This window comes from Erythranthe guttata, chromosome 8 (assembly GCF_056151865.1).
Source record: "Erythranthe guttata isolate IM_541 chromosome 8, IM_541, whole genome shotgun sequence".
Taxonomy (NCBI): Eukaryota; Viridiplantae; Streptophyta; class Magnoliopsida; order Lamiales; family Phrymaceae; genus Erythranthe; species Erythranthe guttata.
Window position 1 is genome coordinate 740,130 of NC_142540.1, and position 23,722 is coordinate 763,851.

A 23,722-nucleotide genomic window follows, 5' to 3' on the forward strand; every position below is an offset into this window, starting at 1 on the left:
ATAGTACACAAATTTTGGGTAAAATTGGTGGAACGTCCAAAACGTTTTTTCACGTTTAAGATCACAAAAAACTGTATACTTATAGTACACATATTTTGGATAAATTGGTGGAACGCCAAAAAAACTTTTTTCACGATCAAAATCACCTAAAACTGTACGCTACACAGATTTTGTGTACAATTGGTGGAACGTCCAAAAAAAAATTTCACGATCAAAATTACCAAAAACTCCTCGTGAAAAAGTTTTTTGGAAGTTCCACTAATTTTATCCAAAATCTGTATACTATAGTATACAGTTTTTGGTGATTTTGATCGTGAAATAGTTTTTGGACGTTTGACCAATTTTATCCAAAATTTTTGTACTATAGTATACATTTTTTTGGTGATTTTGATCGAGAAATAATTTTTTGGACGTTGCACCAATTTTAACTAAAACCTATGTACTGTTATATACATTTTTTGGTGAGTTTGATCGTGAAATAGTTTTTTGGGCATTTCATCAATTTTACTCAAAAACTGTGTACTATATAGTATACAGTTTTTGGTGATTTTGATTGAGAAATAAATTTTTGGACGTTGCAGTAATTTTAACTAAAACCTATGTACTATTGTATACATTTTTTTGGTGAGTTTGATCGTGAAATAGTTTTTTGGGCGTTTCACCAATTTTACTCAAAAACTGTGTACTATAGTATACAATTTTGGGTGATTTTGATCGCGAATATTTTTTTGGGACGTTCCATCAATTTTACCAAAAAATGTGTACTACAGAATACAGTTTTTGGTGATTTTGATCGTGAAAAAGTTTTTTGGACGTTCCACTAATTTTACCCAAAATTTGTGTACTATATTAGCATACAGTTTTTGGTGATTTTTATTGTAAAATAATTTTTTGGACATTGCTCCAATTTTATCCAAAATCTGTGTACTATAGTGTACAATTTTTAATGATTTTGATTGTGAAATAATTTTTTGGACGTTCCACCAATTTTAACTAAAATCTGTATACTGTTGTATACAGTTTTTGGTGATTTGATCGTGAAATAGTTTTTTGATGTTGCACCAATTTATATTAAAATCTGAATACTATATTATACATTTTTTTGGTGATTTTGATCGTGAAAAAGTTTTTACACACACTATACCAAAAACTCAAACTAAAAAACATACACTCACTACACCGATAACACACATTTAAAAGAATTACACACACTACACCGAAAACACACACTAAAAATAATTACAAACACTTCACCGAAAACACAAACTAAAAAAATACACACACACTACACCAAAAACACACACTAAAAAATATACATACACTACACCGAAAACATACACTAAAAAAATACACACACTACACCGAAAACACACAGTAAAAAATATGCACACACTACACCGAAAACACACACTAAAAAAATACACACTACACCGAAAACACACACACACTACAACGAAAACAACACTACACCGAAAATACACACACTACACCCAAAACATACACTAAAAATAATTATACACACTACACCAAAAACACACACTACACAAAAAACACACACTAAAAAAATACACACACTACACCGAACACACACACTAAAAAAATACACACAGTACACCGAGAACACACACTAAAAAAAACTACACACATTACACCAAAAACACACACTAAAGAAAATACACACACAACACCGAAAATACACACTAAAAAATATACACACACTACACCGAAAACACACACTAAAAAAATACACACACTACACTGAAAATACACACAGTACACTGAAAATACACACACTACACCGAAAACACACATTAAAAAAATACACAAACACTACACCGAAAACACACACTAAAAAAAATACACACACTACACCGAAAAAATACACTAAAAAAACACAGGCATTATATCGAAAACACACACTAAAAAAAACACACACACAACACCGAAAATACACACTAAAAAAGAATACACACACGACAACGAAAACACACATTTAGAAAACATACACACACTACACCTAAAACACACATTTAGAAAACATACACACACTACACCTAAAACACACACTAAAAAATACACACACACTACACCAAAAACACACACTAAAAAAATATACACACGACACCGAAAACACACACACGACAACAAAAAACACACACACGACACCAAAAAACACACAAACCACCCACACTACACCGAAAACACACACTAAAAAAATATACACACGCTTCAGCAGAAAACACACACTAAAAAATATACACACTACACCGAAAACAGACACTAAAAAAAAATTATTCAGACGACACCGAAAACACACACTTAAAAAATATACACACTACACCGAAAACACACAATAAAAAATACACACACAACACCGAAAATATACACTAAAAGATACACACACACTACAACGAAAACATACACTAAAAAATACACACACTACACCGAACAAAAACACTAAAAAAAATTACACACAATGAAAAAAATTACACACACTACACCGTAAACATACACTAAAAAAACACACACACTACACCGAAAAAACACAATAAAAAAAAATACACACACCACATCGAAATCAGACACTAAAAAGAATTACACACATTACACCGAAAACACACTCTACACCGAAAACACACACTGAAAAAAATTACACACATTACACCAAAAACACACACTAAAAAAATATACACACACTACACCGAAAACACATACTAAAAATATATACACACAATACACCGAAAATACACACTAAAAAAAATACACGCACTAAAAAAATTACACACACGACACCGAAAACACACTAAAAATTACGCACTCTACACCGAAAAATTCTAGTTTGTGTTTCCGGCATAGTGTGTGTATTGTTTTTAGTGTATGTTTTCGGTGTAATGTGCGTATACTTTTTTAGTGTGTGATTCCGCTGTAGCGTGTGTGTATTATTTTAGTGTGTGTTTTCAGTGTCTTGTGCGTATTTTTTTTAGTGTGTGTTTTCGGTGTCGTGAGTGTATTTTTTGTAGTGTGTCTTGTATCTTTTAGTATGTGTTTTCGGTGTAGTGTGTGTATATTTTCTAAGTGTGTGTTTTCGGTATGTGTATTGGTTTTTAGTGTGTGTTTTCGGTGTAGTTGTGTGTGTTTTTTTAGTGTGTGTTTTCGGTGTAGTGTGTGTAATTTTTTTAGTGTGTGTTTATTTTAATTTTTAGAGTGTGTAATTCTTTTTAGTGTGTGTTTTCGGTGTAGTGCGTGTATTTTTTTTATTGTGTTTTTTCGGTGGAGTGTGTGTATTTATTTTAGTGTGTGTTTTCGGTGTAGTGTGTTTAAATTTTTTTAGTGTGTGTTTTTGGTGTAGTGTGTGTAATTCTTTTTAGTTGGTGTTTTAGGTGTAGTGTATTCTTTTTAGCATGTATTTTCAGTGTAGTGTGTGTATTTATTTTAGTGTGTGTTTTCGATGTAGTGTATGTTTCCTCTGTAGTGTGTGTATGTTTTTTTAGTGTGTGTCTTCGGTGTAGTATTTTTTTTTTTTGTTTTTTCGGTGTAGTGTGTAATTCTTTTTAGTGTGTGTTTTCCGTGTAGTGTGTGTATATATTTTTTAGTGTGTATTTTTGTTGTAGTGTGTGTGCAGGGACGAGTCAACCCTTGGGCAATATGGACTCAATTCCCCCCCCCCCCCCCCCCCCCTCAATTTATATTTTTTACCCTATATTATACCTATATATCTATTTAGCTCACTCAACTTTTATTAACCAGCCCACCCAAAATTTAAATTAATGTAAGAAAAAAAACCCTAATTTTTATTAATTAGCCCAACTAAAATTCAAATTAATGAAAAAAAAAACCCTAATTTTTAATAATTAGTCCGCCGAAAATTCAAATTAATGCAAAAAAAGCTCTAAAGTTTTTTACATTTCATTTTTTTCTTTTCTAATTTTCTGATTTTGTCACAAAAAAATTCCTAGAAAAATTTTGGGGGGCTACACTCAACCCCTGAAAATTTAAGTCTACCCTGAAACAAATTCTTGGACTCGCCACGGTGTGTGTATTTTTTTAGTGTGTGTTTTCGGTGTAGTGTGTGTATATTTTTTTAGTGTGTGTTTTCGGTGTAGTGTGTGTGTATTTTTTTAGTGTGTGTTTTCGGTGTAGTGTGTGTATTGTTTTAGTGTGTGTTTTTGATGTCGTGGGTGTATTTTCTTTTTGTGTGTTTTCGGTGTCGTGTGTGTATTTTTTTTAGTATATGTTTTCGGTGTAGTGGGTGAGTAGTTTTTAGTGTGTATTTTCGGTGTAGTGTGCGCCTGTTTTCTAAGAGCGTGTTTTCGGTGTCGTGTGTGTATTTTTTTTAGTGTGTGCTTTCGATGTAGTGTGTGTATTTTTTAGTGTGTGTTTTCGGTGTAGTGTGTGTAATTTTTTTAGTGTGTGTTTTCGGTGTAGAGTGTGTATTTTTATTTAGTGTGTGTTTTTGGTGTAGTGAGTGTGTATTTTTTTTAGTGTATGTTTTTCGGTGTAGTGTGTGTATATATTTTAAGTGTGTGTTTTCAGTGTCGTGTGTGTATTGTTTTTAGTGTGTGTTTTCGGTGTAGTGTGTGTATATTTTTTTAGTGTGCGTTTTCGGTATAGTGTGTGTAATTTTTTCTAGTGTGTGTTTTCGGTGTAGTGTGGGTATAATTTTTAGTGTGTGTTTTTTGTGTAGTGTGTGTATTTCTTTTTACTGCGTGTTTTTGGTGTAGTGTGTATTTTCGGTGTAGTGTGTGTAATTTTCTTTAAGTGTGTGTTTTCGATGTAGTGTGTCCATAATTTTTAGTGTACGTTTCCGTTGTAGTATGTGTGTATTTTTTTAGTGTGTCTTTTCGGTGTAGTGTGTGTCCTTTTTTTAGTGTGTGTTTTTTGTGTCATGTGTGTATTTTTTTTAGGGTGTGTTTCCAGTGTATTGTATAGGGGTGGAAAAAAATTACCAATTGCCAAGTACCACGGTATGCCAACCGAAGATTACCGAAAAAATACCAAAGTAGCAGTTACCATTTGATTCGGTACGGTGTTGGTACCGTCCCGCAAATGGTTGGTACGGTAATGGTATGGCTATTTTTTAGTGGGTGTTTTCGATGTGGTGTGTGTATATTTTTGAAGTGTGTGTTTTCGGTATCGTGTGTGTATTTTTTTTTTTTTTGTGTTTTCGATGTAGTTGTGTGTGTTTTTTAGTGTATGTTTTTCGGTGTAGTGTGTGTAATTCTTTTTAGTGTGTGTTTTCGGTGTACTGTGTGTATTTTTTTAGTGTGTGTTTTTTGTGTAGTGTATGTATTTTTTTGTGTGTGTTTTCGGTGCGGTGTGTGAATATATTTTAGTGTGTGTTTTCGGTGTAGTGTGTGTATTTTTTCAGTGTGTGTTTTCGGTATAGTGTTAATGTATTTTTTAATGTGTGTTTTTGGTGTAGTCTGTGTATAATTTTTAAGGTATGTTTTCGGTGTCTAAGTGTATTTTTTTTATTGTGTGTTTTCGGTGTAGTGTGTATATTTTTTAGTGTGTGTAATTTTTACAGTGAGTGTTTTCGGTGTAGTGTGTGTAATTTTTTAGTGTGTGTATTTTTTTAATTTATGTTTTCAGTGTACTGTGTGTATATTTTTTATAGTGTGTCATACTTTTTTGTAATGTGTGTTTTCGGTGTAGTGTGTGTATATTTTTCTAATGTGTGTTTTCGGTGTGTGTGTATTTTTTTAGTCTCTGTTTTTTGTGTAGTGTGTGTAATTCTTTTTAATGTGTGTTTTCAATGTAGTGTGTGTAATTTTTTGTAGTATGTGTTCCCGGTGTAGTGTGTGTGTTCGTTGTAGTGTGTGTATATTTTTTAGTGTTTTTGCGGTGTAGTGTGTGTTTTCGGTATAGTGTATGTTTTCGGTGTAGTGTGTGTAAAATTTTTTAATGTGTGTTTTATGTGTATAGTGTGTAATTATTTTTAGTGTGTGTTTTCGGTGTAGTGTTGTAATTCTTTTTAGTGTGTGTATTCCGTGCAGTATATGTATTTTTTAGTGTGAGTTTTCGGTGTAGTGTGTGTAAAAACTCTTTCTTGATCAACATCACAAAAAACTGTATATTATAGTACACATATTTTAGTTAAAATTGGTGCAGCGTCAAAAAAACTATTTCACGGTAACAATCACAATAAACTGTATACTATAGTACACAAACTTTGATCATGAAAAAGTTTTTTGAAAGTTCCACCAATTTTACCCAAAATATGTGTAAAAATTTTGGTGATTTTGGTCGTTAAATAGTTTTTTGGACAGTCCACCAATTTTACCCAAAATCTGCGTACTATAGCATGTAGTTTTTGGTGATTTTGATTGTGAAATAGTTTTTTGGACAAACCACCAATTTTACCCAAAATCTGTGTGCTATATTATACATTTTTTGTTGATTTTGATCGTAAATTTTTCTTTTGGACATTCCACCAATTTCATCCAAACTCTGTGTACTATAGTATACTGTTTTTGGTGATTTTCTTGGTGAAAAAGTTTTTTGGGACGATCCACCAATTTTATGAAAAATTTGTGTACTATAATATACGATTTTTTGTGATTTTGATCGTGAAAACGTTTTTTGGACGTTCCATATTTTATCTAAAATATGTGTAAGTGTACAGTTTTTCGTTATTTTGATCTTGAAAAAGTTTTTTGGACATTCAACGATTTTACCCAAAATATTTGTACTATACTGTACAGCTTTTGGTGATTTCGATCGTGACATCTTTTTTTTGGACGTTTCACCAATTTTATCTTAAAACTGTGTACTATATTTGGTGATTTTGATCGTAAAATAGTTTTTTGGACGTTGCACCAATTTTACCGAAAATCTGTATATTATAGTACACAGTTTTTTGTGATTTTGATCGTGAAATTTTTGTTGGGGCGTTACAACAATTTTACCCAAAATATGTGTACTAGTATATAGGTTTTGGTGATTTTGATGGTGAAAACGTTTTTTGGGACGAGTCACTAATTTTATCAAAATTTTGTGTACTATAACATACAATTTTTGGTGATTTTGATCGTGAAATATTGTTTTGGATGTTCCGCCAATCTTACCTAAAATCTGTGTGTTATATAGTATACAATTTTTTGTGATTTTGAACGTGAAAAAGTTTTTTGGATGTTCTAGCAATTTTACCCGAAATATGTGTATTATATGGTATACAATTTTTGGTGATTTTGATCGTGAAAAAAGTTTTTTGGACGTTCCACCAATTTTATTCAAAACCTTTGTACTATATCATTTATATTTTGGTGATCTTGATCGTGAAATAGTTTTTTGGACGTTCCACCAATTTTACCCAAAACCAGTGTATTATATAGTATACAATTTTTTGTGATTTTGATCATGAAATTCATTTTGGGACGTTCCAACAATTTTACCCGAAATCTGTGTACTATAGTTTACAGTTTTTGGTGATTTTGATCGTAAAAAGGTTTTTCAGGACGATCCACCAATTTTATCAAAAATTTGTGTACTATAACATACAGTTTTTGGTGATTTTGATCGTGAAATAGTTTTTTGGACGTTCCGCCAATTTTACCCAAAATATGTGTACTACTTATATATAGTACACCGTTTAAAGTGATTTTCATCGTGAAATAGTTTTTTGGACGTTCCACTAATTTTAACTAAAATTTGTGTACTATTGTATACATTTTTTGATGATTTTGACGGTGAAATATTTTTTTGGGCGTTGCAGCAATTTTAACTAAAATATATGTACTATAGTATATACAGTTTTTGGTGATTTTGATCGTGAATTTCTTTTTAAACGTTCCACCAACTTTACCCAAAATCTGTGTACTATATAGTATACAGTTTTTGGTGATTTTGATCGTGAAATAATTTTTTGGACGTTCCACCAATTTTACCCAAAATCTGTGTACTATAATAAGTATACAGTTTTTGGTAATTTTGATCGAAAAATAGTTTTTTGGACGTTGCACCAATTTTAACTAACATCTATGTACTATAATAAGTATACAGTTTTTGGTAATTTTGATCGAAAAATAGTTTTTTGGACGTTCCACCAATTTTACCCAAAATCTGTGTACTATAATAAGTATACAGTTTTTGGTAATTTTGATCGAAAAATAGTTTTTTGGACGTTGCACCAATTTAAAATTGTATCCATAAATAGTTTTTTGTACGTTTCACCAATTTTACTCAAAAATTGTGTTATATAGTATACAATTTTTGGTGATTTTGATCGTGAAAAAGTTTTTGGGACGTTCCATCAATTTTACCCAAAATTGTGTACTATATCATATAGTTTTTTGTGATTTTGATCGTGATTTTTTTTTTCTTTTTTTTGATGTTCCACCAATTTTACCCAAAATTGTGTACTCTAGCATTCAGTTTTTTTGTGATTTTGATCGTGAAATAGTTTTTTGACGTTCCTCAAATTTTACCTAAAATCTGTGTACTATAGTGTAAGGTTTTTAGTGATTTTGATCGTGAAATAGTTTATTTGACGTTCCACCAATTTTAAGTAAAATTTGTGTACTATATAACATACATTTTGATCGTGAAATAGTTGTTTGGACGTTCCACCAATTTTAACTAAAAGTTGTGTGTTATATAGTATACAGTTTTTCGTGATTTTGATCGTGAAATAGGTTTTTGGATGTTGCACCAATTTTAACTAAAATTTGTGTACTATATAGTATATATTTTTTGGTGATTTTGATCGTGAATTTTTTTTTACACACACTACATAAAAAACACACACTAAAAAGAAATACACACACTACACCGAAAACACACACTGAAAAAAATACACACACTACACCGAAAACAAACTAAAAAGAATTATACACACTACACCGAAAACACACACTAAAAACAATTACACACACTAAAAGAAATATACACACACTACACCGAAAACATACACTAAAAAATATACACACACTACATCGAAAACACACTAAAAAAATATAGCACACACTAAAAAATATATACACACACTACACCAAAAACACACACTAAAAAACACACACGCCATTAACGATGTTGAATTGAGGTTTCAAGAGTGGTTTTAGGGCTTTAATTAAGGAGGAGAGTTTCAAAAATAGGGAATGGAGGGAAGGAAGAGAGCTCGAGACAAAATTATAACAAATATTTACATTCTATTCTCTATTATTGGCCAAAAACCTTCCAAAGCTTGAGCAAACATGAAAGAATTAGGAAAAACATATGTAAATCAGCCTCAAATAATCTAATAAAAATCCAAACTAACCACAATTTTGTTACTTACAACTTCCCCAATTGTTAATGAGGAACCACAAATCAAGCACACACATCATTACCAGATAAACTCACTTAACCAACAAAACGAAATTCGATTCGAAAGAACCACTCAACTCACTCGAGTTCGACTCCTACTCGAACCATCATCATCGTCGTCTAAACTCAGCAATTCCTCCCAATTAATCTCTTCTTCTTCCTCGTGCTTCTCTCTCAACACTTCCAACACCATCTTCACCTTCTCTTTCAAATGTTCGCTACCCGTTTTCTCTAGATTATTCAGCACCTCCTCCGCCCCGGCCTCTTTCGCCAGCCCCTTGAACCTCAATCCGCCGCAACTCAGCCCATATATTGCCGCCACGCAGCTCTCCCGAGTTGCTGCTGAGTCGAACTCACCCTGACTCAGCAACCTCAGAAAACACTCCACCGCACCTGCGTCCAGCATCGCTGCCCTTCCCTCAATGCTTGCTGCCAAATTACACATTATCAACATGACCCGACTCAACATATGACCCGATTTAACCATGCCGAGCAATGTCTGTACCGCGCCGAGTTTGATCATTTTGACACGGTTGCTCTGCACTAAGGAGAGATGGTATAAGGCTAGAGCCGAATCGTGCCTCGTCCGCTCCGAATCGGAGCGCAGCGCGTGGAGGAGTGGAGGCAACGCGCCTAGAACTCCAATGGCGGTTTTGTTCTGATCGTCGAGGGATAGACTGAAGAGCGCACCGGCTGCGTGGTCCTGCGACTCGGAGAATCCGCCCCTCAGAACGTCGATCAGCGGCGGAACTATCCCCGACCGTACGATCTTCACCTTGTTGTGTTTCTCCAGAGACAGGTTCACCAACGCCGCGGCGGCGTTCACTTGAAGGGTTGAATATCTGGAGGTGATTAGGGATTTCATGGCGGAGAGCAGCCGGGGAGTGCAGAGACGGACACGTGTCTCTTCCCTGGTTCGTGTGAGTTTCCGGAGGGAGATTAGCGCCTCCTCAATCTCGTGGATTTGAGAGCTTTTCAGTTTGACGAAGAGCTCTTCTTCTTCTTCCGATAAAATCGAGCTCGAGATCTCGATTTCACAGGAGGAGGAAGAAGAAGAGTAGCACGAAGGCCTGGTTGTTAACGGGAGAGGGGTGGTGGATCCGTGACGTGGCGTAACGGAATCTTCTGAGCTGGTGACGGAGACTTCACTCGGTGTCCGAGTCAACTCGCTCCGACTGACCGTGGGCAACTCGGGGGCTATTTGACGGACGATTTTCTCGGCGGAGTAGAAATCGATGGGTTTTGGGGGATCGAGGTTGTGGTGGCGGCACCAGTTGAGGATGGTGGACTTTAGGGCGAGATTGGGGATGACGGTGGAGAAATCGGCGGCGGCGCCGTCGTGGAGAGTGGGGTTGTAAGAGAGAGAAACGCAGGCGTGGACGGAGTTGCGTTCGAAGGTGTGGCCGGAGGAGACTATGACCGGATCCGCCATGATCGAACCCGAAATTGGGCATAGAAATTCGACCGGAGCAGAAGGAAGCTGCTTTTTCAGTAACAGTAAATTCGACGGCGGCGACGACGACGATCTATGGAAGGAAATCCTCCATCTCTGCTTGCCACTCCCCATGGAGAATTTTTTTCTCTGTGCAGAGAATTTTTTCAAAAAAAATGGCGAGGTATTAGTGACGATGAAGCGATAATAAATATGTGATTAGGAGATGATCCATGAGATTAATTAATTTTGAATTGTTAATAATAACGGGAAAATTAATCTGGCAGGATTAAAGCGAATGAGAAGGAAGGGAGGATTGATTAACGATTATGTGGAGTGAAGAAGAGAGATAAAGTGAAGAAAAAGTGTGGTGAATTATTTTGTTTTGGCGCTGAAAGGGGGCGATTTCCGCCATACCTAGACCTTGATTTATGTGGCTTTGAGGAGATTAATTAATATTATATTAATATTATGTGATGTGCAAATTTTCTTTTACAAAAAAGAAAAGGTGAAGAAACACATGGCTATTTGTTTGACCAATGATGAGTCTTTATTTGTAAGATATGTTTGTATTGATGAAATCTCTTAAATGACAAAAATATATGAATATGTGAAACCATGATTATAACTATTTTGAGGTCCAAAAATTGGACAATATAACTATATATTTTAACCCTCAATATTCTATAAAGTATGTTGAGAATTGGTATAAAGATCAAAAAATCATTTAATTTTCACAATTACATATATTCCTAGAGTCCTTATACGTTCTTGAGTAGTGATGAAGTCAGCATAAGGTCGGGAGGCCAGATCCCCGAACATTTCTCAAATCTCACTTATAATGTTTTTAATGTATCCACCTCTCGGGACGCTAAATAATGGCACTAATTTGCAAATAGTCCTCAGTTAGGTTCTAATTATAAATCTAACCAATTAAGAAAATATTTACATTTTTTAAATAGGCAAATTGCATGAAAATTGACTAGTATAGGTAGTAGGTTTGCATGGTTTTCCAGGATTTTGACTTTAGTGGATAAAAGCTTTTGAAAATTGCGAAACTATTTAATACTATTAAGATCAATCATTCATAATATATATATATATATATATATATATATATATATATATATATATATATATGGATTGGTAGTAAAGAAGAAAATAAATAAAAAGTTGGTCAAATTTGGGGCAAAAAAATAAAATAAAATGGCGAAAAGGGTTTGTAACTAAGCACTGCAGTTGCATGGAAACATGCAAAAGGAAGCCACTCGTGCACCTCTTATTATTATTGCTTCTCTCAATTCTCAAGTCTCAACTTAATTGCTAAGTTTCTATTATAATTTGGTGCACTTTATGAAGTATTCAACTACTTCTTCTGATAGCTATAATAAATAGTCAATAGTGTTGTTCTAGGCTGGATGTCACCTTGCTAAGTTTTCTCTACCTTTTCCACCTATCTCGCTCTACTTTTCTATTATTTTATTATTATTATTATTATTTATATTTATATATCTAATTGCCAACTATCTTACATTAATTTGATTATATACAAACTATGAGCTTGAACCGCGTGGTAATCTACTAATTAATCTCCTTTTTTCTTCAATCATCATCATCTTGTGGGTTTAATTTTACCTTGATCCTCTTTTTTTGTTTTATTAGTAATTTAGTAATATGTCTATCCTTTTTTATTTCGTTTTGTAAATCTTTTTTTAATTTCCACAATAAGATTCCACTAAGATTCATCATTAAAAAACTTATTAGATTCAAATGTTACCATCACAAAATTTACGTATTGCCTTGCCAACGATCGTCGGTGGAGCTTGTCACACATGGTTAACCTAATGTGGTTCATATAAACGAGTGTGAATTTACCTAGTGCACATATATAGTTGGCTGCGAGTTCATTCGTTACGGAAAAAAAAATTTACTTACGGCCAATCAAAATGTTACAAATTCTAGACAATTGGGCAATAAACATATAATTTGGAGACTTTATTTGAAATATATGTTGCAAAAGGAGAAAGGGAAAATGTCAAACTAGTAATTTGTTCTTGGTTGGTGGTGGACCTAATGAAAATAAAAGCAAGAATTAAATTATGAATTATGCTTTTGAAACTTTATGAGAAAGAAAAGTGTATTATTCTTCTTTTACAATATGGCATACGCCTTTTGGGGGTATTGGTCTCTTAATGCAGCAATAGCTTTTGCTCTTGTGGTATCAATGGTGGATTAAATGAGTATATTCCAACTATTAACAAGATCTCTTGCTAATTATCTCTCGTGCTTAGCTGTGATAATTAATCTCTTGATTTTTGTGTTTGTTTTACGCATGATTACTCGTGAATATATATATATATATATATATATATATATATATATATATATATATATATATATATATATATATATATATATATATATATATATATATATCGATTCTTGATTATTAACGTTTTCGACAAGATGATCAAATGTGACCTGCATATGCATTCATATGATTTTTCTACCATTTTTTCATCACTAAACAACTAAATAAAGGCCCCGCGATTATTTCGTTTTATTTTAACTTTATTTTAAAAGTAGAGTCAAACAATCTAATAAACCTCAAATTTATCTTACAAGTAATGAAGTTAAGTTAACAAAATAAACTCAATTTACTATTGACAAATCGACCCGCAATCAAGTATGTGCACTACGGGTGTAAATGAGACGAGCCGGCTCGCGAGCTTCCGAAGCTTGCTCGAAAAAAGCTCGTACTCGAACTCGAAAAATCGAGCTCGAGCTCGAGCTCACGCACGAGCCCGAACTTTTCGACGAGTCGAGCTTGAGTTTCATTTCAGTTGTTTGTTCGACAGCTCGCGAGCAGGCTCGCGAGCTTTACCGTTTCTCTATATTTTTTATACATAGAATAATATATAATAATGAATATTATTAATCATAAATAAAAAAAAGAATAATATTACTTTTTTAATTGAAAAAATAAATTTGATTGATGGATTTTTGGTTGTGCCGAGCTCGAGCTCGAGTTCGAGCTCGGGCTCGTTTCGTATACGAGTTCGAGCTCGAGCTCTTAGAAACACAAGGAGCTCAAGCTCGAGCTAAAACTTATAGGCTCCTCGAGCTCGAGTTTGAGCTCGAGCCTTGGCGAGCTCGAGCTCGAGCTAATGAAATAAGGCGAGCTCGGCTCGTTTACACCTAATGTGCACTGGATAAAAATTTCACTTAGTCCGAAAACGACACACGAGGTAATAAAATGTTGAAATGCTCTCTTAATCACATTTCTAATAAATTATAACCTACAACTGTTAACTAATACTATAGTCACTAGCATTAATGCTATGAATATTTAGATTTAAAAAAATTAAGACATCAATTTTGACCATTAGGATGAGTATTAACATAACTCATGACTAATTGCTGATTAGCCTGATTTAAGAAAATTGGGCTAATAAGCTTGACTAATAATATGGGCCTGAGTATTAGTTGTCAAAAATTGGGCCTATAATTGTATGACGTGGAGTTTCTAGAAACTTCGGGTCCAAAGTCCAAATTGGTCGGTGGTCAATTTCTCTGCGTTGTTTCCTCCTGCTCAAGAAATCCTAATAAAATAGAATTTCAAATCCTCCCAAATTCATCCTTATATATATATCTAAGAAAAGCTCGCCGGAGGTTCGATACAATCTCATAAAAATTTTCCGGCGACAAATATTCAAAATTCAAAAATCAAAATCAAAGAGATGGGAGGCGGAACCGAACTTTTTCCGGATTTAGGACGCCACTGCCAACAATCCGATTGCCGGCAGCTCGATTTCTTGCCCTTCAATTGCGACGCATGTCACAATGTATTATTGCCCTATTTTTTCTGTTTCTATTTTTTTTCACCAACTTTTAAAAAAATCAGAGTATTTGAAAATTGAATTGATTTCTCTCTCTTAATTCATGTTTGCAGGTGTTTTGCTTAGATCACCGATCGTACAAATCGCACAAATGTCCGAAATCCGACATCAAAAGCCGTAAGGTATTGGTCTGCGAAATCTGCTCCACAGCGGTGGAAACTACCGGACTAGTCGGAGAAGACGAGAAGAAACTTCTAGAGAGGCACGAAAAGTCGGGCGACTGCGATCCAAAGAATAAGAAGAAACCAATTTGCCCTGTGCGTCGGTGCAGAGAGATTTTGACGTTCTCAAACACGTTTACGTGCAAGAGTTGCCGGATGAAGATTTGTCTGAATCATAGGTTTCATGCGGAGCACACGCGCGAGCACCTGAGATCGTCTTCAGCTTCGGCTACGTCTTCAGCTTCGGCTACCGCTGCTACAAACAAGTTTTTGGCTGCGATGGCTGCAAGGAGCGGGAATGACTGCGGAACCAAAATTTCTGCTCATAGTCCGCAGCCAACTGTTAAAGCCTATTGATTTCTTTTCAATGTCTGTAACATTGCTATAACTATTCGTTTTCTTTTCGGTGTTTTTTTTTTTTTAAATTGAGAGGGCGGAGTTTATTTATGCAGAAATTGTTGATCTCTCTATAATGGTTCGAATGTTAAGTTCATAACTCATTGTATATATTTATGCAGAATGCATAACTTTCAGTTTAAAGTTGCTAGTTTCTTTACATTAAATCGACTCTGTCCACAAATTGTTTCAGAATAGCTGGACTAAAACAATTATAAAAAAATAAAAAAAATAAAAAAAAACGAATGTAGTAAGATTTTTGGCGGGAGCAACTTGCACATGTCATTACATATAGACATAAACTTGTGGGTTTGAGGCTAACCCAAATGTAAATTTCTGGATGTAATATTTGTTTGTGCTTGAAGTTGTTGAATCGGGGGGCGCTTCCTCCAAGCCTCTAGAGCAAGGATTATCTTCCTCCTTGGTCCCTGTGCAAGCAAATGAGAAGGTACTTGTTAGAATAAATCAAGAACCAAGCGGCTATAACGAGTTAGATTCTTGAGATTCTTTTAGTCACGATTCACGTGGAAATCGTATCCTGTTAATCAGCACAGCATTCTGCATCATTTTGAAAAACTTCAAAATCTCTACAGATGTAATTTTTTCTGCTGTATTTTGCATTCGACATGTGTTTTCAGATTGTCATGATATCATTTATCTCAGCCAACAAGTAAAAATGAACTATACCATTGGTATTCCCAGTTCCTTGAGGTCACCATCCCCCATTTGCTTTAGTGCAACCATATCTATCTGCACGAGAAATAAAACCAAGGCTCCCATGTTAATAAATAAATTGAATGAAGATGATTGTATCAAATTCCTACGCATATGTGGCTCCATATCATGATATACGGGTTTATTTTTATAGGCTTATTCCTGATTTCATTCATTAGAAATTTGCAATACGGGCGAATTTTACATCGCCTCTCCAGAACCAACAAACCAATTGAAAATTGAAGAAGGAAGAAAGAAAAAGCAATTTGTAATGAGTAGATTGCGTACCTCTTCGGCTTGAAAGTTGATGAAGTACTTTCCCAGACCAAGTGCGTGCAACAAACTGCTAACAGTGAGCGGCTGAATGCCCTTCGGAACATAAGAGAGGAGAAGCATGATTAAAATAGAGCACCACCATTATAGCATAAATTACTAGAATGACACTCCGGAATTCCACTAGACAAATCAAAAATCTCAATGCAGCTAAAAAATACGATACAAATTGTTTTACATGTAAGACGAAATATATAATCAAATCTGATTTTCTCTGATGGAATAGAAATTAACCACGAACATGTTATCTGGATTCTACTGATTTCCTCAAACACACAAGCTAACTGCGCGACTGAATAAACTACGATGCACAAAGCATAAATATCTAGAATCAACAATAACACTACAGTATCTACAGCAGTTCCTTACTAGCAGAAGAGGTAAAGGAAATACGAGAGGAAATAGATTTTTACATGGTAAATAGGTCTGGACATGCCACCTGTCGCTGGAGGAAGCTCGGTGACCATCTTGCCATTATCCAGAAAACCTCTCGAAGTGGTGACTATAGGTAAATTAGGCCTAGAAGATTCAAAGGCATCCCTTATCGACAAATGCTCTTCTCTTGAAGCATCTACCGGCCTAATTGATGGTACACGTGGCAGTTGATCAATAGAATTCATGGGGTTAATAGAAATTCCACCGGAAAATTTCGGCATTCTTTCAGGGGATCTCGTTTTCGCTGCATTTGAATTCCAAGAAGCATAAGAATTTTTAATCGTTGAACCCATCGGTCGTGTTTCAGCAGCCCTTCTAGAAGGTGGTGTAGCTCTTGATGCATTCTTCTCGTGTAGTTCCATCTTTTTACGCTTCTCGTTTTCGAGCTCTATATGTTTTGACATTCTCTTCCGTGTTAGTTTCAGACGAAGATCTGTTGAATCTACAGCAGTAAAGTTCAAATACACCATGAAATTTATTTATTAAAAAAAAGAAAAAAAATATAACAGGAGAGTGCATCTATTTTACGAAATCAACTATTACCGTCTAAACGGCTGTTGTACCCATAGCTCCGTGCACTCACACCCACTCTCATTCTGAACCAACAAATCATACAAACAAAATTGCTAATTTACACCTTTATAAAATGCACAAGCTAGAAATTAAATTGAAATCAAATACCAGTAGAAAGGTGAAAGCAACAATCACCTTTTGGCATTGCTAAATCGACGATCATCACTGCTCCGAAAAGACTCCGACGACTGTCTTTTGCTTCCGGATAGCACCAAAGCATTCGGGCGAACTCCATTAGAATCTCTCGACGAATCCTTCACCACTTTCTGCGCATCACGAAAAACACAAACACCCGCAGAATTAGCTTAATTATCAAAACGATGACGATCGGAAATTAGTAAGTAATACAGGATAGCAAAATCAAGCAATCCGCAGTCCTGGATAACGAAAAACAAAAAGGGGCAAATTTGTACGAGTACCTGACCGGAGCGGCCGAGAGTGATGGTTACTTGAGGCTTCGCCATTTTATAATTTCTCAATCAATTGCTGCTACGGCGGAGTTGACTCATTAATACAGAGGTTTCTGTATCGCAATCGTTGACGAGCATGCGAATCAACCTAGGGTTACAAAAATTAGTTAACTGGAATTTTTCCGATTGTAGTTTGAATGATTTGATTTTTGTATTTTATGAATTTAGGAAGATGTTGGGTACAAAATTAGTTAAATTTTGGATTTTATTTAGAAAAATATTTTTCTCTTATTTGGCTGGGAGAGTTGAAGGATAAGAATTTAATTTTTAATAATAAATAATAAATTATTTAAGTTTTTATGATAAATATTTAAACTCTTATTTTCCGATTTAAACGAATATTACTCGCTTCCCCCAAATACATCTAGGGTTTTCTATTTCTCCGTCTCTCAACAGTTTCTTCGTCTCCCTGCATCTTGTTCGTCCGCCTGTAACACACGCGCCGCCGCCGCCTCCTCCGCCGGCTCGCCGGTTGTACCCGCCCCTGAGAGAAGAAAAGAAGAAAGCAAGATGGGAGAAAGGAAAGTTCTGAACAAGTACTACCCGCCGGACTTCGATCCGGATAAGATCCCGCGGCGGAGGCAACCGAAAAACCAGCAGATGAAAGTGCGTATGATGCTTCCTATGAGCATCCGCTGCGGCACCTGCGGCAACTACATCTACAAGGGGACGAAATTCAATTCACGCAAAGAAGACGTCGTCGGAGAGACGTATCTAGGTATTCAAATCTTCCGATTCTATTTCAAGTGCACCAAATGCTCGGCCGAAATCACCTACAAAACCGATCCGCAAAACTCCGATTACATTGTCGAATCCGGCGCAACAAGGAATTTCGAACCATGGCGTGCGTCCGATGCAGAGACTGAGGAGGAGAAGAAGAACAGGCTCGCTGAAGAGAGGGGCGATGCGATGAAATCGTTGGAGAATAAAACTCACGACTCGAAGAGAGAAATGGATATTCTCGCCACACTGGACGAAATGAAATCTATGAAATCGAGACATGCTACCGTGAGTGTGGATGCAATGCTCGAAGCTCTGCAAAGATCGAACGAGCATAAAGAAAGGAAATTGGAGGAAGAAGACGAAGCTTTGATCAAATCGGTGTTTAAGGGACAGAGAGAAGCTATTGTGCTGCGAAGAATTGATGATGATGATTTAGATGATGATGATGATTATGAAGATTTTGATCCGTCGATTGGCTTTTCGAAGAGGATTAAAGTGACGGATGATCGTCCTTCTAAACCAACCGATATACTTACGAAAGAGAGTGTTGAAGATAGCTCGAACAATGGAGATAGTGGTGGTGGTGTTCAGAAGGTGGCTTCTGATAATGGTAAGTTTTTGTTCAAGTCTCCAACAGTTAGGGTTTCTGTGATGAAGAAACCGGCTGCTAATTCTAATGGGAATAAGGGGAAAGAAAAACAGAGTGCAGAACGACCGAATTCGGGTTTGCTTTCGTTATGCCAGCAGTATGGAAGTGATGAAGACTGACCTCTGATTTATGTCAAAAGTGTTGGTCTATTTGTTATATGATCTTTTGTAACCAGTAATTTCAAATTTTCCTGAACTATTTTTGGAACTTTTATAATTTGTGTTGCACATTGTGGCTTAAATTCGTAGCTTCGTAGAGGTATTGAATAAATAAATATAAGAGAATTCCATTGCCAAAGAACATGGTGACTGTTTGAGAATGAAAATGTAATATCATCTTAATTATGATACAGATTTACATACATTTGTCAGCTATTCAAACAAAAAGAATACAGGGAGATGGGCATTACATATTAGCTGTTGTTTCTCTGATCTCTTCCATTGAAATGACCTACATAGCAAAAGGGAAATTCAAGTAAGGAAATAGTGCAGATCGAGCTATATCCGTTTAGCATAATCGAAAAAATGAAAAAGATTCTATTTCAAAATTATTGACAGGAAGCCAACAGAGCTCTTGAATGAAATGAAGAAATATGACAATGTATTCTTATTTTTTACCTGTTCCTGGCCTTGAATGAAATGAAGAAATTTGACAATGTATTCTTATTTTTTACCTGTTCCTGGCCAGCAAAATCATTATCAGGGGTGAGGAAAAGCATGCAGTGGCATTCCTTCCTGCCAATGGAACAATAATAAATCAGAAGCCGAGCATCAAACTGTGATCACGGAGCGCGGATTTTGAGAACTTAAAATAAGAAAGGTTCTAGCTAAATTAAACTAACTATAGAATAATCTGCCCACAAAATTTTTAAGTGGAAATATGTCTGGCAAATAAACACGTAATTTCTAAAATAAAAATGCCATGAGCAATTTAAAACCTATTACATTCTAGAACAGATCATCCGAGGGCAGGTGGCGAGGTGAAGTGTACACCAGGTACAAGGAAAAATAACAGTCAAACTCATTCCGAAAGATTAAAACTACCCCGGTATTCGAATTTCTTCTGAATTACCAAATTATTGCCAATTAATCACCACTCATGTAAATTATGACTTATGAGGCTTCAGCCTATACTTCCATCCTAACATCTTATATTTCAGGTTTTGGTTTATAAATGAAGTTTCAAATACAAGAATTAAATCACACTGCCTGAATTTTGAACTTGACATATGCCAGTAGGGCAGCATGACCTGCAAAATAACGAGAAGAGAAGAAAAACAGGCAACAACTTCCGATAATGAACATTACCTTTCTCTCATAGGAACACATGGACAGTTCCAAAAACCTTGTTGTGCCTCAGCAGCCTTATCATCATAGTGCCTGAAACCAAATAATACTAATTATATCTTCTGAAGCACTTATTGTCGTAAAATTTGAATTACATCTAAAATAAAATAGAGCACAGAGAAAGAATATGATATCGTAATTTGATACCCATTTTTTTTTTCTTTTTTTTTTTTGTCAAGAATGACTAATTACCTGCAAGGGCAGAGGGGGGCACCGAGTGAATCCTTGTGGTCAGCCAATCCCTGTAAACAAATTCATATTTGAGACAGCACATTGCTTCAACCACTAGTTTACGATAATCCCTAGATTCATCTGAAGCACTAATAAGCAGCAAAAGCAATTATCTGTAGGAATTCACAAAGTTTCTCCTTCCTCAAATACTGAGAGATATGCTTTCATCACGTATTGGAAACAAAGTTCTATTTTAAACCATCTCATTAATTAGTAGTAGGCGATGAATCGTACAAAATTCAAAGGGAAATGGAAAAGCATACACTTAACCAGAAGCAATAGCTTTAAACAAAGTTACTTGACATAATCGCCACAAATCATCGAACACAAAAATGCAACTCACTAGATATCCTTGAGAAAACTCCTCATATCGATAAATGGAAAGCTTATACTAAAAGTAATAAGCGATTAAGATGCACAAGAAGTAAACGGAAGCATAAGAAACTCGATTTCTCTGCAGATAATTTAGTTACACACTACTCAGTTCGACATTCTACAAACGTCGAGATCTACGGGCACTTGATACTTTTCAGTCACACATTACTACGCGCAAACATAAAATCGAACTGGCAATTGTTAATAACTGCTGTACGGGTATAAGAATTCAATCAACGGAGCAAAAAAATTCGTTAGAAGAAAACAACTAAACATGGCAACTGGAGATTTGAATAGTGGAATACACTAATTTGCCAGCTCAAGGATTAATTTCGGAATCACTTCTAATTTCCAATTAAAACCTGAAAAAATACAAATTAACCACATTAATGGAGTGGAAAGAATACCTTGATGACAACAGAGGTAACACCTTTATCGACACAGAAATACGTGCCGGATCTCCGAGCATACTGCTCCGAGAATTTCCTCATTACCTCTACTGATTTCTCCGTTGGCTCAACTGCAATTGCGCCGCACAATCGATTTATATATCCAATTGTAATTTCCAGTAAATATAAAAAAAAAAAAAAAAAAAAAAAAAAAAAAAAAAAAAGCTGATTCAGGTTACATATAAATTATACCTTTAGCGACGACGCGATGGCGGATGTGGCGCGAAGGCAACGGTGGCGGTGCGGCGGATGAAATGCCGAAACCGACGCTGTAAGAAGTGGAAGCTTGAAGAGCTGTCATGGCGGAATTTTTCCCTTTTGCAGCAATTGTGATTCAGTTAAATATCTCCAAGGATTTAGATGAGGTCTTTCTCTCCTTCCCTTTTTGTTTCAATTTTGAAATTAAAAAAATAAAATTGATTTAATTAGCACTCTTATTTACTTATTTATTATTTGAAGGTGGTGACTGGTGAGCTGCGAGCTGTGAGCTGAGCACCACTCGTTGACAATCAATTTTGACCTGGTCAATTGTTGAATCTGAATATAGGTGAAGAAGGGATTGAATTTGGCTGGACTTAGTAAGCCCAATTATATTTTTAATACATGGAACCTCCTCTCACTAACGGCCCAAATAAGTACAAACTACAAGAAAAGAAAATATATACAGGGTAAATTACAACCACCCCTGAGGTATGGTTAATTTACGAAAAAACCCCTCTTGTTTGGATAATTACATCTGCCCCCCTCATCTATGTTTTTTTCTTACATATCCACACTTATGGTGTCAAATTCAACATAATCATCTAGATTTCGTGGAATGTGCTCTATTTTGTACTCATTTTGTGTAAAAATACAGTTTCAGCAGATGCACCACAATCTGATATATACAAGCTAAAAAACACATATTATGATCACCTTGCTTCAAAATGTGGAGTTCGAATGGAATAAAACGGGTACAAAAGTGATAATATTCCATATAATCTCGAAGATTCCACTAAATTTGAAACCGCAAGGATGGACGTGTAAGAAAATTTATAGTTGAGGGGTGGTTGTAATTACCCAAACAAGAGAGGAATTTTTGTATATATATTAGTGGAAAATTTATATTTTTGTTAGGACAATCTATGTGCGCCGAGCTTGCCTTAAAAAATATCGGGAGATGACCGATTTTTTGCATGTCCAACTCTCTTTACTCCACGAACTAGACCATCGTTTAAGGCACTGTCTCTGACATAATTTATCTTCGCTACTATCGTTGTAGTTTAATTTTCTCTTGGAAATTTTATAGAAACATGAATTATATTTTTATAATATTAAGATTGATGATTAGTAGTAATTACACATCATTGATTTGTGAGAGCATTTCTAGTGTATTTCACTATTTTAGTTTCTCAAATTTAGCGCCGAGTAAACTTACACTCTCATTAGTTGCTTGCAAAACTATACACGCCGGATAAACCTTACAGGAGACGTAAATTAAACTAGGCTAATCATTCGTAACAAACTCGTCCTACTAACCGTTTGTCAGGGAATTCGAACTTACATCAGTTGATAAAAATCATTCCTTTGACGGGCATTTAGATAGTAATCTATATATCTTTGATGATAATTATAATACATACTTTTGGATAAAATGTCAATATATCATGCGGTCAATCCATCAAAACCAGCAAAAATCAGAAGTAAAGAAAATAAAAGTAAATCTATAAAAAGAGAAGAAAAAAAAAAATAACAATAATTTAGCAAAGGGGGTTGCAGGTGAGTAATGATGACAGCACAAGTAGCTGCAGAGAGTAATAATAACTAATAATAATCAAATGAAAGAAAAAGGTAGTCCTTTTAGAGTTTGATAAATGCAAGTAATAATAATTCCTTGTGCCAAATTGTGTGTATCTCTCTCCTTTTCATGGAAAAAACACACACAGTACACACACACAAATAAAGTCATCTCTGAAAAAAACCAAAAAAGAAAGAGACAGCACAAAAAACATTGATAGGGTTTACACAACTAGCTACTCTCTCTCTCTCTCTCTCTCTCTCTCTCTTATATTCATCATTTCATATAATGTTGTTGCCACCACCACCACCCCCACCCCCAATGGCTCAACCACCCCCCCACCCTGTACAGAACAACTATCATTATACCCACAATTCTTGTGCTGCACTCAGATCAAAGCTATCATCATTATCTAACAAGAAAAAAAAAACAAAAGGGAGGAGTCATCAATATATA

At 35.2% G+C, this 23,722-nt stretch overlaps 5 protein-coding genes across 5 annotated transcripts; 2 read left to right on the top strand and 3 right to left on the bottom strand.

Annotated features, from left to right (window-relative positions):
* Positions 1-9,200: 9,200 nt before the first annotated feature.
* Positions 9,201-11,303, bottom strand: LOC105968999 (RING/U-box superfamily protein with ARM repeat domain-containing protein). Its single transcript, XM_012993721.2, has one exon. It carries the CDS (start codon positions 10,868-10,870, stop codon positions 9,377-9,379), a length of 1,494 nt encoding a protein of 497 aa, XP_012849175.2. The 5' UTR covers positions 10,871-11,303; the 3' UTR covers positions 9,201-9,376.
* A 3,093-nt stretch (positions 11,304-14,396) lies between these two features.
* Positions 14,397-15,335, top strand: PMZ (zinc finger (AN1-like) family protein). Its single transcript, XM_012993698.2, has 2 exons — positions 14,397-14,580; positions 14,688-15,335. The coding sequence occupies exons 1-2, from the start codon at positions 14,476-14,478 to the stop codon at positions 15,150-15,152; spliced, it is 570 nt and encodes a 189-aa protein (XP_012849152.2). The 5' UTR covers positions 14,397-14,475; the 3' UTR covers positions 15,153-15,335.
* On the bottom strand, positions 15,275-17,998 carry LOC105968969 (uncharacterized). Its single transcript, XM_012993687.2, has 7 exons — positions 17,666-17,998; positions 17,382-17,512; positions 17,217-17,269; positions 16,652-17,115; positions 16,194-16,274; positions 15,879-15,941; positions 15,275-15,619 (listed from the first exon to the last, which is right to left on the bottom strand). Exons 1-7 carry the CDS (start codon positions 17,708-17,710, stop codon positions 15,509-15,511), a joined length of 948 nt encoding a protein of 315 aa, XP_012849141.2. The 5' UTR covers positions 17,711-17,998; the 3' UTR covers positions 15,275-15,508.
* A 23-nt stretch (positions 17,999-18,021) lies between these two features.
* Positions 18,022-19,297, top strand: LOC105968959 (uncharacterized). Its single transcript, XM_012993676.2, has one exon. The coding sequence runs from the start codon at positions 18,227-18,229 to the stop codon at positions 19,205-19,207; it is 981 nt and encodes a 326-aa protein (XP_012849130.2). The 5' UTR covers positions 18,022-18,226; the 3' UTR covers positions 19,208-19,297.
* Positions 19,298-19,343: 46 nt separating this feature from the next.
* On the bottom strand, positions 19,344-21,944 carry LOC105968991 (ferredoxin-thioredoxin reductase catalytic chain, chloroplastic). The gene is made up of 6 exons (XM_012993709.2): positions 21,682-21,944; positions 21,448-21,560; positions 20,627-20,676; positions 20,396-20,467; positions 19,762-19,822; positions 19,344-19,538 (listed from the first exon to the last, which is right to left on the bottom strand). Exons 1-6 carry the CDS (start codon positions 21,788-21,790, stop codon positions 19,494-19,496), a joined length of 450 nt encoding a protein of 149 aa, XP_012849163.2. The 5' UTR covers positions 21,791-21,944; the 3' UTR covers positions 19,344-19,493.
* Between the last annotated feature and the right edge of the window lie 1,778 nt (positions 21,945-23,722).

Excerpts from the sequence above, each read along its gene's own strand:
- LOC105968969 (XM_012993687.2), bottom strand. The coding sequence starts at position 17,710 with ATGGCGAAGCCTCAAGTAACCATCACTCTCGGCCGCTCCGGTCAG. Across the intron at positions 16,275-16,651 it reads TGTCCAGACCTATTTACCAT|GGCATTCAGCCGCTCACTGT; the intron begins GTAAAAATCTAT and ends TATGTTCCGAAG. Across the intron at positions 15,620-15,878 it reads AGGAACTGGGAATACCAATG|GGACCAAGGAGGAAGATAAT; the intron begins GTATAGTTCATT and ends TTGCTTGCACAG.
- LOC105968999 (XM_012993721.2), bottom strand. The coding sequence starts at position 10,870 with ATGGGGAGTGGCAAGCAGAGATGGAGGATTTCCTTCCATAGATCGTCG.
- PMZ (XM_012993698.2), top strand. The coding sequence starts at position 14,476 with ATGGGAGGCGGAACCGAACTTTTTCCGGATTTAGGACGCCACTGCCAA. Across the intron at positions 14,581-14,687 it reads ATTGCGACGCATGTCACAAT|GTGTTTTGCTTAGATCACCG; the intron begins GTATTATTGCCC and ends TCATGTTTGCAG.
- LOC105968991 (XM_012993709.2), bottom strand. The coding sequence starts at position 21,790 with ATGACAGCTCTTCAAGCTTCCACTTCTTACAGCGTCGGTTTCGGCATT. Across the intron at positions 20,677-21,447 it reads TTACCTCTGTTGTCATCAAG|GGATTGGCTGACCACAAGGA; the intron begins GTATTCTTTCCA and ends ATTTGTTTACAG. Across the intron at positions 20,468-20,626 it reads GCCCCCCTCTGCCCTTGCAG|GCACTATGATGATAAGGCTG; the intron begins GTAATTAGTCAT and ends ATTTGGTTTCAG.
- LOC105968959 (XM_012993676.2), top strand. The coding sequence starts at position 18,227 with ATGGGAGAAAGGAAAGTTCTGAACAAGTACTACCCGCCGGACTTCGAT.